General features: G+C 36.8%; 1 protein-coding gene across 2 annotated transcripts in view; it reads right to left on the bottom strand.

The window, feature by feature from the left end:
• The window catches only part of ARHGEF38 (Rho guanine nucleotide exchange factor 38), a 158,141-nt gene that overhangs the window by 17,456 nt on the left and 125,054 nt on the right, over positions 1–15,631 (bottom strand). For both annotated transcript variants that reach the window (XM_063723557.1, XM_024246164.2), the window contains exons 7-10: positions 14,987–15,120; positions 9,548–9,652; positions 7,994–8,113; positions 4,162–4,473 (exon numbers count right to left, since the gene is read on the bottom strand). In XM_063723557.1, the coding sequence (XP_063579627.1) occupies positions 4,162–4,473; positions 7,994–8,113; positions 9,548–9,652; positions 14,987–15,120 (671 nt within the window). The remainder of the gene's footprint in view (positions 1–4,161; positions 4,474–7,993; positions 8,114–9,547; positions 9,653–14,986; positions 15,121–15,631) is intronic.

Genomic DNA, 15,631 nt, shown 5'->3' with positions numbered 1-15,631 from the left:
AAAATGTTTTGGAGAGCTATTACACAACAATATAAGTATACTTAACACTACTGAAATGTACACTTAAAAATTCTTATAATGGTAAATTGTGGTTTTTTTATACAATTAAAAATTTACGAGTTGGTGGGTGCAGCGCACCAGCATGGCACATGTATACATATGTAACTTACCTGCACATTGCGCACATGTACCATAAAACCTAAAGTATAATAATAATAATAATAATAAAAGAAAAAAAATTAAAAATTATACACATTATTATTCTCATTTTAATCCATATGAGAAAATTTAAACAGAAGGATACATTAATTTACACAATGTAGTATAGCAGTGAGCAGGTATTAAAACAGGGTACTCTAGTGTTCTCTAATCACTATTCAATTCTGCCTTTCAGAAATACATGTAGTTATGCAAGATGTGTTACCATTGGGTAAGCTGTTTGAGGGTTGTACAGGATCTCCGTACTGCTTCTTACCACTGCATATGAATCTCTAAGTATCACAAAATAAAAAGTTTAAATATACATAGTACATATAAAATAAAGAATAAAATCATTTTAATGAGGTTAACTTCTCCAAAATGCCTTTTACTTTAAGACACTAGTAATTTCTTATAAACAAAGCATCTCTATGCTCTTGTTCGGCTATGGACTGCAATGTGAAAGATACTCAGATAATTTAAAATAGAAACTGAAAATGCCTCTAAAAATCACATGATTCAAAGTGGGGATCAAAGATACCTAAAATAACATGTCTTTTCTGACTAGTAAATTCCTGCCAAAGCCCAACTTTGTTCTGAACTTATGAACCCACCTTCTACCATGACCTCAGAATGAAATTATCAAAATAATTTGCAAATTAAATGTGTTTCATTGAGAAAGTAGTAACAAGAGATTATTTTTAAATAAACAACGTTGGAGCAACTGGAAAGTCATTTGGAAAAAAATAAAATTAAATCCATATTTTACAACGTGAACCAGGATAAAATCTACATGAATTGATTATTTAAATAAAAAAATATGAAACCCTAAATATACTAGAAGAAACACTGCTGAATTTATATGGATCTTCAAAATATGGAAGTCCTTTATAAGATTCAAAATCTAGAAGTCATAAAATGAAATTAATAAATTTGACTGCATTTTTTAAAAACACAAACATTAGCATGAAAAAAAAATCACAAGTGAAGTCAAAGACAAAGGTAAACTTGGAAAAAGTAGTCTCAATTTTTATCTCAACAAAAGGCTCATCTCCCTAGCATATACATTGCTGCTAGAAATTAAGGAGAAAAATACCAAGAACCCAAAGAAAAAGGAGTAAAACACATGAACAACTAATTCACAGGAAGATAAATAGCCCTCACATGTGGAGAGTCTCAATCTCACTAATACTTAAAGAAATGCAAATTAAAATTACACTTGAAACCTATTAGATTGGCAAAAATCCAGAGAAACCAGCTTTCTTACATGTTACAAGTGGGAATCCAAAATGGTACATAGTTAAGCAGGGAATCTGGCAATATCTAGCAAAATTACATATGTCTTTACCCTTTGACACAGAGATCCCACTTCTATCATTTCTATAAATCTGTCCTACAGATACATCTGCCCATGTATCATGACCCCAGCATTATTTGTAATAGAAAAACGTTGGAAATAGATCAAATACTAATCAATAGGGACAGGTTAATACACAAAAGAATACATATTGTATGATTCCATTTATACGAAGTACAAAACAGGTCAATCTATGGTAACACAGGTTAGAAAAATGGTTACCTTTAGGCGCCTGGGAATGGTCATGAGTGATCTTTATGGGTAACTGGAAAGGGCTTATATCTTGATCTGGGTGGTAGTTACACGGATGTATATATGCAAATACTGATTGAGATGTGCAGCTCAGACTGGTGCAGTTTAATGTATATAAGTTATTACTTCAATTTAATATGTTTTAAAACAGAGTGCTGATAAGGGAAATACAAATAAAAACCACAATGAGATACCACTTCACACCCATTAGGATAGCTATAACAATAATAATAATAATAATAATAATAAAAAGGTGTGGAGAAATTGAAGCTCTCAATCAATACTGCTGAGAAGGTAAAATAGTGCAGCCACTTTGGAAAACAGTCTGGTAGTTTTTCAAAAGGTTAAACATAGAGTTAACATATGACCCAGAAATTCCACTCCTAGGTATATAGAGTAATCAACAGAAATGAGAACATATATCCACTAAAAACTTGAATGTTTACAGAAGCATTACTAATAACAGCCAAAAAATGGAAATAACCCAAATGCCCATCAACTGACGAACGAATAAGTAAAGTGTGGTATATCCATACAATGGAATGTTATTCGGCAATAAAAATGAATGAAATAATGAAACATGCCAGGCATGAAGAAACCTTGAAATGTTATGCTAAATAGAAGAAGACAGTCACAAATAACCACATCCTGTATGATTTAATTTATACAAAATGTCCGGAATAGGCAAATCTGTACAGGCAGAAAGTAAATTGATGGTTGCCTAGAGCTGGGGAGGTTGGGAAAAAACGTGGATGGGTACAGGGTTCCTTTAGGGGGCTATGACAATGTTCTAAAATTGGTTGTGGCAATGGTTGCACAACTCTTGTGAATATACTAAAAATAATCAAATTGTATATTTTAAATTGGTGGAATATATGGTATATAAATTATATCACAATAAAGTTATTTTAAAAATAGGGGACTGGTTATACATTATTATACAGCCATGCAGTAAGTTACTATAAAGCTGTAAAAAGAATGAGGAAGCTCAGGCTGGGTGCAGTGGCTCATGCCTGTAATCCCAGCACTTTGGAAGGCCGAGGCGAGTGGATCACCTGAAGTTCGAGACCAGCCTGACCAAAATGGAGAAACCCCGTCTCTACTAAAAACACAAAAATTAGCTGGGTGTGGTGGCACATGCCTGTAATCCCAGCTACTTAGGAGGCTGAGGCAGGAAAATCGCTTGAACCCGGAGGCGGAGGTTGCAGTGAGCCGAGATTGGGCCTTTGCACTCCAGCCTGGGCAACAAAAGTGAAACTCCATCACCCCCCCACCAAAAAAAAAAGAATGAGGAAGCTCTCTATGTACTAATATAGATGCATTCTCAGAATATATTGTTAAAGAGCAGGTGTAGAATGGTATATATAATATGCTTTTTTTTACTTTTAAGAAATAAAAATATATATTTGCATTTATTGTTACTGGCATGAGAAAGTACTAAATGCGTACAAATAAACTAATAAAAATGGGGATGAGAGTGGGGAATGGGATGCTAGAGGAACAGGTATCAGTGTGAGACCGATTATACATTTACACAGTTTTGGCTTTTGAACCCTGTACACATAGCCCTTGTTTATTCAATTTAATTTAAGTCAAAGTATAAGTTAAAAGTTAATTAATGCACAATAGAAAATAAAGTAGGGACAATTATTTCTACTCCAGGTGTTACCCATTGAATAGCTATCCGTCTCATTCAGATGAGAACTAGTGTACTTGAAATGCAGGGCCAAGAAACCAAGCTAATTTTTAAAAAGTTGATATAAGTTGTAAATATCTTTCTTCCTCATCAGGAAAATAATTATAAAATTATATCCTAATGGGAGGCGAAGCTACACACACACACACACACACACACACACACACACACACAACCAGGCTTCTCTTTCTTGGGGAAAAATGAAATCAAAACAAAGCATGGTTTGAACGTTATCCTGCGTCTTTCATTATGCTGAGATGGCCTTCTTTTTAGAGCCACATCTTAAATAGTCACAGTTAACATCTAAGAACTATTGATCAGAAAAAATAATACAAAATATAAATTGTTGATAAGCTTCAATGTTGCATTACGCAGGTGGAGCAAGGCTGAAAGGTGTTTGGTATTTGAAAAGGAATCTCCAAAAAATAATTACAAATGTGTAAGTCACAGTAAACCTGAACTAGGAAACCCTCTTTGAGCTTCCCATGGATAAGACAGATAAGGAGCAGGAGACTATCTGACTGGTTTTAGTTAAAATAAATACACACACACCACACGGCACACAAGTGCACACTCTGAACAGGGCTTTCGTATGGGTGCAGTTTCTAGCAGATCCAGTAGGCCAAGGTAGCTAGCTGGGTGTTGGTGCTGTGCTTACCGGCACAAGTGTGGAGTAAGCCTGCTGTGCCACGAGCATCAGGTCCCTAAGGAGGGTAATGAAGCTGCACAGACAGTTCAACAGAATCTTCCGAGCAGCCTGGTTGAATGTCTGGAGCTCCTCCACAAGCTGGGCATTGAGGGCCTCATACTCCTTTTTGGCCAAGTCTGACTCCTCTCCTGCTGATCGTTGCAGGTAGCTGTTGCAATCCAGAAGTTTGTCATAGCGTTTCTGGATGAGCTTGTGAGGCCCTGGGAATAAGGACAGCAGGGCTGACAAGGGGGTCAGGATGAGTCTCTGTAAGTGAGATGCCTGCCAAAAGAAAAAATGAGCCCATTTCAGAGAGAGGATCAGCCCATACCTTGTCCAGTACTGCTATCCATAGGCTTACCTTTTCCCCCACGAGAAGCACAAAAGAAAACAAGAAAGCACCTACCCAGATTAAAAGAGGATCTGATCATTTTTGTGTCTGGCTAAACCTATTCAAAGACTTAAAACAGGAGCTCTAGGTTGTAACATTGAACCTAAAAAGTGAGCAGTAAGAGGAATACAAAAGTTACAGCCTGCTCACCCAAAATATAACTCCACCTTTTTCTCTACAGTCTGTTTTTGTCATTGTCATCTCCTTCAACACTTTCATTCCCCTCCTTTCTCATCTCAGAGCCAGCACTTGAGGGTATGGGGGAATCTCTAGCCTTCGACTACCAAGACTGTGTAAAAGATTCACCGTGTCGCTCCCACCTTTTGCTGACAGCAAAAGGAATATAGTTCATCCCATAGGAGACTGTACCCTATTCTTCCCATATCAGCCCCAAATCCCTGGCTACCCTGGAGGCTTATGTTTGATAATGGAATTATATCCCCTATACAGATAGTAAACCCTTAATAAAGGTATTTTAATCTTGACACAGAAATGACCACAGAGTTGTAACTTGTTTTATTTTTAATTAATTAATTAATTTTGAGACACGGTCTCACTTTGTCACCCAGGCTGGAGTGCAGTGGCACTTTCTCAGCTCACTGCAGCCTCTGCTCAAGCCATCCTCCCACCTCAGCCTCCCGAATAGCTAGGACTACAGGAATGTGTCACCATGCTTGGCTAATTTTTAAAATTTTTGGTAGAGATATGGTCTCACTCTATTGCCCAAGATGGTCTTGAACACTTAGGCTCAAGCAATCCTCTTACCTTGGCCTACACGTTCTGTTTTAAATTCATTAAAGGATTAAGCTGATGCTGTTTCTGTGTCTTAAATTGTTTGCACTTTGTGGCCTGAATCATTGAAAATGAACTTCATAGAACTGCCCAACTTCATGACATAACCTGATCATCCTAGATTTAATTTCTTCTATTTCTCTTCTGTTTTGCATTTGCTGACTGCTGTACTTTACCCTTTATCATATATGCTTATATATTTTATGATAATTTGGAGATAGGTTTCTCTTTTGTAACCCAAAAGCTATCCTAGGGAATCAGTATCTGAGCAGCAGCTTGTATTAATTAACTTAAATGGCCCCTGGTAAGTTGGTCTGAACTCATGGGAAATCTAGGGGAGAGGGAAACCAATCTCTTATTGGCACCAGCAGTAGCCAACACAAATTAAATTTGATGTCTAGCTTATGAGATAATCAATATACACCTACAGACTGTTTAATGAGTCCCTTGATAAACAAAGAATCTATTTACTGTATCTGGGATAAATTACTATGTTTGTGACTTGACCGGATTCTACAGGTAATCTAATTACAGTATTTTTTATATATATATATATATATGTATCTCCAGTGACTCATAGACACAAAATGATTCACCTTTACATAGGAATTGTTGTTAGAACAAATAAGAATTAGACTTTAATATTTTGTCCTAAAAAAAGTGTAGATATGTATCACTCATGGTTAGATAAGAATAACTGCTCTGCCTTTAGATAGATTTTGAGTTCTTAATATTTGATTTTTAAAAAGAGTTCTATATATGTTATCCATAAAAGTTACTTTTATATTGAGCCATCTCACAATTTTTTTAACTTAGCCTAATTAATCATCTTGTGGTTTTATGCAAGGTATGCAGTACACTTCTGTCTTCTTTCTATCAAAGTCTGGAGCATGCTTGCTGAGGGAGAAGCTACGTACCACTCTTTCAGGTGGTACTCAATTAATATACATTAACTTAATGTATTGGAACTAAGCTAAAGAGCAAACCTTTAAAGACTTTTCTAGAATGTGTGCTCTCTGATATACCTAATGCTAGATGACGAGTTGGTGGGTGCTGCGCACCAGCATGGCACATGTATACATATGTAACTTACCTGCACATTGGGCACATGTACCATAAAACCTAAAGTATAATAATAATAATAATAATAATAATAATAATAATAATAATAAAAGAAAAAGAAAAAAAGAAGAAAAAAAAGAAAAAAATAAATAAATAAGTGCTGACTTTAAAAAAAAAAAATGCAGAAAATACATAAAGAGCTAGCCACACCTTTTCCATTAAACATATACTGTAAAAACATCTATCTATCTATCTATCTATCTATCTCATCATCACCATCATCTATCTGTCTGTATCCATCCATCCATCATTCATCTGTCGTTGACCTGTTTCTCTATCATATTAGTTCAGATGTAAGCCTGACTTTCCATTCCCCAGTGCCAGAAAAGCAAAATGCTCCTGCCTGGTTTTTCTACTAGATCGGGGGGTGTATGACTTCCTAGGGTTTGGAATTATATGAGGCTCTTCATTGGTTGTCACAACGTCTTGATGTGAGGGCATGTTACTGAGATTTTGAGCCTGGTGGGCCAAAAATGCTAAACATCCTCCAACAAAAGGACCACTCCATGAAGATTTGTCTTACCCAAAATGCCTATAATGCCAACACGAAAATGCCACTTTCAAGATAATCAGTCTTCTATATAATTCTTGAAATACTACTATGAAATAATAATACCTATAGAAACACAAGGCACTAAATTAAAATTGATATTACCCAGAGTAACTTACTACTAAAATGTGTTATTGGCTCAAGCATGTTTTTATGATTCCCAAGATATATTTTATAGAACTCTCACAAAATAAATGTTTTACCATGGAACAAAATAAATAACATATGACTCTGAAATAAAAGTCTTTCTCAATAGGAAGGCTTTGCCTTCCAACATATAGCGTGTTAATAAGTGTCATATCCTCAGCGAGTACCTTTGCTGTTTCTGTAAGGACTCAAGGCATTTCCACAGACTTGTTTAAGAAAAGCATAGCTCACTTGACCCCAGGAGTTTGAGACCAGCCTGGGCAACATGGTGAAACCCTGCCTCTACAAAAAATGCAAAAAATCTTCTAGGTGTGGTGGTGTGCCCCTATAGTTCCAGCTACTCGAGAGGCTGAGGAGTGAGGATTGCTTAAGCCCAAGAGGCAGAGGTTTCAGTGAGCTGAGATTGTTCCACTGCACTCCAGCCTGGGCAACAGAGCCAGATCCTGTCCCAGAAAAAAGAAAAAGAAAAAGAAAAGCAAAGCTTTCTAACTTAATAAATCCTTAATATTTCACATGCAGACATAAACTAAATATTAATTTTAAAAGCTGCACTGACACTAGCTACCCCTAGAAACACAATCTGTGGTCCTCTTAAATTTCCATCATAGTAAAATCCTCACTAATCCACTTTAAAAATATTAAATGATTTTAAAAATCCCCTGTTTAAATCTACTAATTTTGACATTAATATTTGCTTTAGTGCATGTTTTATTTCTGACTCCAGAAAAATAAACGAAAAGCAGCTTTCCTTTCAACCTCACTATTTAATTTGCATTTATCTGTGAATATAAATAACTTACAAAGTCCTGACACGAATTTAAGGCATTACTTAGGGTCTCAGAATAGCCCATCTCATCGTCTTTGTTGTATGAAATCTCCTGAAGGTTCATTACACTCTGCAGAGCCAGGGGCATGGCATCCTGAAACCCAAGAACAAAGTTACAAAAAAGGCAAGTTTTGAGGTCAGTATAATTAACATATCCCAAATGTGGACTTCATCAGCATAACCCTTAATTATCACTGAGTGGTTATTTAAAAAGGAACAACAAACATTTTATAAATGCTCTGTACAATCAGGTTGCTTGTAAGAATATATTTCCTTACATTTTCCTTATGTCTCTTTCTCATAGTACTCTGTATACGACCCTCTTTGATTAAACAGTCCTTCTTAAATTCCTTCATTAGCTATTCTTTAGCTTGCAATTCTTACAAATTCCTTATTTTAAAAATCACTCCTATTTGATTTAAATTCATCAATTTTCCTTAGAAAATTTAATGCTCTCTTTAACAGAAGATGCTTACATTTTTTGCTGAATCTATTAGTGGAAATAGAAGACTTTCCTGTAGATGTTCCCAAGAGACATTTACTCCTTGAAAGATACATAAATGACAGGGTTCCCACTACTCTCTGGCTGTTATAACTGTTTTTGGTTTTCTTTTCACAGAAGGCAGCATTTTAGGAAGCAAATAGCAAGCCGGATTGTAAAGTAGGCTTTGTATGAGATAATAAATAAGAACAGAATGGTACATGTACATGGAAACTTGTCTCCAAATCATTCTGATATTTTATCTAAGAGTGCAAACATCTGCTTCCAGAAACAGATATATAAGATATCCAAGAGAAAAACTTCTGGAATATAGAAGGGGACCATTTAGTAACTGATTTACATGTAACACTGCTAACTTTCTATGTCTCATGGTCATAGCCATTGTCAAGGTGGCACGAAGGACACAGTTTCCTCTTTATGAGATCCATTAGCAGAAACCTCTGACAGGTTTTTCTACTGAGCATAATCATACTGTACTCCAATTAGTTGGTTGAAATCAGTGATTCTCAAAGGGTCAGGACAACCTCTTATGGGACTGGAAATTTCTGGGAGTATTTCTGTTTTCTAACCTAATCTCATGGGAGCATTTCCATATTGTAGCTTAATAGGATTTTGTAGTTCAATTTATTTTCCTTTATATTGATTTTTATACTTATTTTAGGTTCTAGAAAGAGATGTGTTAGTACAAACAAACAAATTTTCTGTCTCTTGCAATTTTGTGTTAATGAACTCATCTCTGTTGCAAAGAAAGCATGCTGATAGTCCATGAAGCAATCATCTGAGCAAAAAAGTCCCACAATATGACTATTTGGACTGGGGAGAGAGTGGAGCAGGTAAGAGGTCAAACAGCAAAACACCTCTATATATTGGCTTCCTTTACCAGCAGTTTGCAGCCTTCCAATTTTGATCTGGTGTCATAATATAAAGGAAGGAACCGTCACATTTACTCTTCAAAATAACCATGGAAATCAATGCTCTATATCAGATGTTGCTGTAGAACACTGAAAACAGTTGTGTCTCACCTACCTGTATGTGTTGAAGACAGAGTGAAATGTTCTTCACACAAAGCCTCACAGTCTTTTCTAAAACTCTAAACAGCTTTTCTTCTCTGTTAAAGGTATTGTCTTTAACCTAAAATACATATGAAATTATTTTCATAACTCAAATGAAACAGATATTTTTTTAAATAGCACAGACCATATTGGTCCAGCACATTACAAAAGAAAATTCTTTGATGATATGAAAACATTTGATGACACGCTGTCTGTCTTAACACATACTTTCTCTGTTGGTACATAGCACAACTGATGCTCAGTTAGTGTAGTAAAGCCAAGTCCTGTAACTCAAATTGCTATTGTTAATTTCCACATAGCTTCACCCATGTTACAGTAGATGTGGTATTGTAAAACTTTCTCTGTAGTTTTTAATGGCATATGTTATGTATGTACTCAAAGCATATTACATTTTTGGGTTTATAAAATAGCCACATTTGATCTATTGACTAGAACTTATTGTTTTGTTAGTATGATTAATTCCAATTTATGTAACAGCGCTTATTTAGAAAATATTCTTAGATTCATGGTTAAATAAATGTGGCCTGTAATCCCAGCACTTTGGGAGGCCAAGGCGGACAGATCATGAGGTCAGGAATTCGAGTCCAGCCTGGCCAATATGGTGAAACCCCATATCTACTAAAAATACATGAAGTAGCCAGGCCTGGTGGTGTGCAGCTGTAGTCCCAGATACTCGGGAGGCTGAGGCAGGAGACTCGTTTGAACCCGGAAGGCAGAGGGTGCAGTGAGCCAAGATCATGCCACTGCACTCCAACCTGGGCAACAGAGCGAGACTCTGTCTCAAAAAAAAAAAAAAAAGAAATGTGAAAATTCTTTATCAACTCAAACTTGAAGGATAATATATAATCTTAGCAAAAATAGTCCTTCTGTCAAGATAACTCAGCAGACTTAAGATAGTGTCACATGTATTCAGGTTTTTTTTGTCATCTTACATGTACATCCATTAGAATTCAGAAAGATAAGCTTTTTATGCTGTGGCAATTTCTAGGAGCACACATTTATTACTGCTATTAATAGCAAGCAGTATTTCTTGGCAATCAAAATGGCTACAAAACAAGATCTGAACCAGCCTCATCCTGGCAAAATCTGTGTGAACGTGAAAATGCTTCATGGAATAGGGTATGTATTATTAAGCTTGGCACTGGGTGATAACCATAGCAGTGCTTGGTTCATATGTTTTTAAATTTAAGATGGTTGATATTAGAACTCAATGGATCAAAAATGGTGACATTTTATTTTATTTGTAAACTTCTTAATATTGTTTATCTACAAAGCTTTTGATTAAATAGGCAGCAGAGTTCTTTGGAATCCCCACAAAATCCAACATTCTCTGCCTTAGGGTTGCTATGCTCCAACTCAGTCTAGTGTGTATAACAATATGCTGGGGCAGATTTTTTTTTAATGCAGTTTCCAAGGAGCCATCACCAGATATTTTATTTTGTGTATCATCTGGCTAGGATCCAGATGATTCCAAAGTAGAAGGTTCAAGAATCACACTGTGAGAAATATTGCCCAATTCTACTTTCCTATAAGCAAGCCTTTTCCATGCTGTTTTCTTTTGCCGGAATATACTGCTGTTCGTTTCCTGCCTCGCAAAATCCTGTTTATTTTTAAGGACTAGTTCAAATGTCACCCATTCTATAAATCCTCCCTTTTCTCCTATTCTTCCCACTGTAGAAAATTAATTGCTCTCTCCTATGTGCTTTCATAACCCTGGTTAATGATTTAAGTGATTCTCTCCACTGATGGATTTCGGTTGTTTCAGATTAACTATTGTTGTTTTAATGAAAATAATAGCGAACATTTGTTAAACACTGACTATGTTCCAGACACTGCCAAAAACTTTCTTCCATTTTCTCATTGTAATCCTTACACATATATAATGGAATTATGATTACTCCCATTTTAGAGATAAAGAAACAGAAGCTTCAGGAGGTATGGCAGAGATTGTTAACATTCCTCCTACTGTCCCTTTATTGATAGAACCCACACCTCTATTTCAAGTTGGACACTTGGCTGCCCTGCTAGAGACTACATTTCCCGGACTCCCTTGCAGCTGGCTCTGCCCTGGTAACCAGGTTTGTGCAAATAGGATGTGGATGAAGCCTTGTTTTTCATGTCTGAGTCTTGGCCTTATAACATTTCTTTGGGACTTGAAAGAAGACATGGCAGGAATACAGCTTCAACCAGGCAGATGAAAACAATATATTTAGAAAAATCACTAAGGGAACTGGGTTCCCGAAGGGTCTTATGAATCAGAGCTCATCTGGATTCACATCTCAGGACTCTTAAAAGAGAGAGAGTGGCCAGGAGCAGTGGCACATGCTTGTAGTCTGAGCTACTTGAGAGGCTGAGGTGAAAGGATTGCTAGAGCCCAGGAGTTTGAGGCTGCAGTGAGCTATGATAATGGCACTGCACTCTAGTCCAGCTTGGGCAACAGAGCAAGACTCTGTGTCTAAAAAAATTAAAAAGAGAGAGAGAGAGAGAAATAAACAACTACCTGACTTAGCCTACTATGCCTTTGGAAGCTCTTTGTGACAGATATGTGGTCTTTATCCTAGTTAATATGTGGAGTTAAAGAAACTTACCCATGGTATAGTAGGATCAGGATTCAACCCCAAGCAGTCTGAATTCAGAACCTATGCCTGTTCATCTTTCTATTCCCAATCTCTAACATGGTGCTGGGTACAAGAGAGTTCAATATATGTATGATGAATTGAAAAGAGTCTTCCTCTTCGGTAATAGCTTTATACCCTAACTCTACCAATATTTCACCTGAGCTGCTGACAAGTGCAAAATTGATTGATTTGAGCTTTATCTCTTTTCCCGTCCAGCCTATGCAGCTGATTTTCTGATTAACAGTAAAATGCTTCATTGCTGACAGGACATTCTCTCAAAAGATTCAGGGGAAAAATCTAATTAATATCCCTTCAGGCTACTTTAACTACAATTCACTTTTAGTTCACAATTGAGAAATATAAGAAGTTGATGATAAATATCTTAAAGAATATAACAGCTTATTCAAAAGCCTCCCCAGAATTAGAGGCTGCCTATTATTCCTTGATAGAATTGTCTTGAGTCAGAAGCAAAATCCCAAAGACTGGGGGAGAATTGTTTGCCCTACATTTACACATGCCTGTCTCCACTATGGCTACAATCTCTTCTTCAACAAATTTCCAATTTGATTTTAATGTGATTGTTTTTAGTTGAAATGTCTTCATTGTCCTTTCTCGGATATGTGAGCATATCCCATAAATGTCCCAAACTTCTTACATTCAAGTTCCACATTGAGAAGAGGAACCTCTTACATGCAATGGACACAGTTAGCCCCTAGAAGGATATTAAGGAGTAAATACAAAAATAATTCAAGCCTTGTGTTCTAAGAATGTACATGTTGGTAAATTCGGTACAGTCACAAGAAGAAACAAGAACATGACTTGGAAGGAAGAAGTTTATTATACTCACAGGTCCCAGAGAGAGGAGTCACCACATGCCACACAGGGCTAGAGGCAAAGCACCAGGTTTTGGTGCAGTGGCAGAAGATAGGAGTAAAGAGAAAGTCTAGACCAGAACCTCTGTTGGAATTTCCTTGGGAAAGGTGAGGCAGGGGCAGAGTAAAGACTTTAGGACTGGCTATTTTAAATAACTCCAATGGGCTTTGGGATATAGGGGTAATCTCTAGTTGCCGGTACTGGGCCCTGAAATGATTTAGGGCAGGGGAGATATTGGCTTGGTGTGTAAGAATTAGATAAGGATGTGGTTAGAGCTATATACTCAAGATTGATTGGTTTGCATATGAAAGTTGTGTTCCAGCCATTTGCTACCCCTAAGAATTGGCTAGCCCTAGAAGAGCAGTCTGCTGAGCCAGAAAGGTATTTTAAAATGTCAAAACATTATAAAATACAGAAAGTAAAAAATATGATTAATACACCATGTATGAAGGACTTTACATCACATAGGAAGAAAAGTCTGCACATTCAAAGGTAAATAACCATACAAGGCGATGATATAAAATAATAATGATTAAATTGATAACAATGACAGCCAAAGTATATTGAGTGCTTACACACTATGTTAGGTGTTTTCTTGATGTATGCATCATCTCATTTAATCCTCACAAGAATCCGAATTTACAGATGATTACATTGAATTTGTTATGTGTCCCCAAACAAATATTTACTAAGTGGCAGAGGTAGCGTTCAAACCCAGGTTTGGATAACTTCAAAGATGTTGTTCTTAATTTCTTCCCTGTGCTGACTCCTGCAAATATGAATAGTGTCAAGATTGAAATATAGAGTCAATATATTAGCCCTTTCCAGAGGATGAAGGGGCTGCTTTTACCTAAGTGGTCGGAAAGCTGCAAAGACTTATGGAAGGAGAAAAGACCACAGCAGCTACCAAAGCCATCTGAAACCAACATGAACCACCATACAGTTGCCTCTTGTTCAAACTAAAAATCTTAGAGATATTAATACATGAATGACAAAAACAGGCAAATGAGAAGGAAAATATAAGGACTAGATAGTATACTAAGAATTATCTTCCCTAATTTTGGTTAGAAGCCCACTGTATTACTATCTCAGGACCATGAACTTTCTATCTTGTGATTCTCAAAGAATTGCAAGTATGTTCTGTTGATAATTTACTTTAAAATCATTGGCTTCAAAATACCTGGAGTGTTTGCAAAAATACAGACTTCTAGATTGCACCCTTGAGGCAGGTGGAACCCTAGACTCTGTCTTTCAGCAAGCTTTTTAGGTAATTCTTAATGCACATTAAAGTTTAAGAGTCTTTGCTAATCCATATATTATTTATTAGGGATTGGGATGAAAGTGGCTCAAGCCAGGCTAAACAGCTGACACAGGACTGTTACTCACTAATATAATGTGCATCTGGGGAGTGAGGAAAGAGGAAGGGGATAAGAAGTAGAAAAAAAAATTGCGCTAAGTTATGCCTCTGAACACTTTGTTTATATAGATGAAATAAAGATAAAATGAATATCAAGGGAACCCTAAAGAAAAGTATGTCTTTTAAGAGCAGAAGTAAAACAGGATGGAAGAAGGGCATTGCCTTGAGGGAGAATATGTGCTAGTTGATGATGAACATCAGGAATCCTGGGGCAACCTTATGTCCCATGTCCATGTCTCTCTTTTCTCTGTTTCTTGAGTGGAAGCACCACAGCTAAGACAGTGTCAATCCTATTCCCACTCCCACCCCTATTTTCCAGACAGAGAGATAGAGAGAGAGAGAGAGAGAGAGACAAGAGAACAGCATAGGGCAATTACCTTGATTCTCGGTATTCTAGAAATAGTCCTCACAAAACAAAACCTCACAAAAATATCAGCATTCATGTTCCCTGGGAAAAGGTGGGTGGTCCAAGAAGAAAAATTACCTGTGATTCTCCTCTGGTCAGAATCTTCAGATGATTTGTCACTCTTTTTGATTTCTTGCTAATTGAATGAATATTTAGTTTAGACAATTTGTCTTTAAGTGATTCATCCTCATCATTCTTCTTGTATTTTAGAACTGAAAAGGAAGAATGTAATAACATAGCTGAACACATGCAGCATAGAAAGTGTGCACTTCACCCGAAGTTTTCAAGATGAGTATTTATATTCAAGATAAAGATGTATATGATTTTTGAGCCTCTGCTGCAGAGGCCATATGCTCTAGCCCCACTGCCCACCCATGTCCCAGTCAGGCACCCACCCCACTGACCTCCAGAAACAAGGACAAAAGCCCGTCAAGGCTCAAGTTTGATTTATCTACGATATTAAAGAAATCCCTGATACTAGAAAAAAGTTCTCCCTCTCGTCTCAGATAATACATTTATTACCTGAGGCCTCTGGAATGGGGAATCAAGATCTAACTAATGAAAAGACAACTCAGCCGGGCGCGGTGGCTCACGCCTGTAATCCCAGCACTTTTGGAGGCCGAGGTGGGCGGATCATGAGGTCACAAGTTTGAGATTAGCCTGGCTAACATGGTGAAACCTCGTCTCTACTAAAAATACAAAAATTAGCCTGGCATGGTGGTG

Source organism: Pongo abelii, chromosome 3 (assembly GCF_028885655.2).
Source record: "Pongo abelii isolate AG06213 chromosome 3, NHGRI_mPonAbe1-v2.0_pri, whole genome shotgun sequence".
Taxonomy (NCBI): Eukaryota; Metazoa; Chordata; class Mammalia; order Primates; family Hominidae; genus Pongo; species Pongo abelii.
The sequence above is the reverse complement of the archived record's forward strand: the minus strand, read 5'-3'. Positions and strand labels throughout refer to the sequence as shown.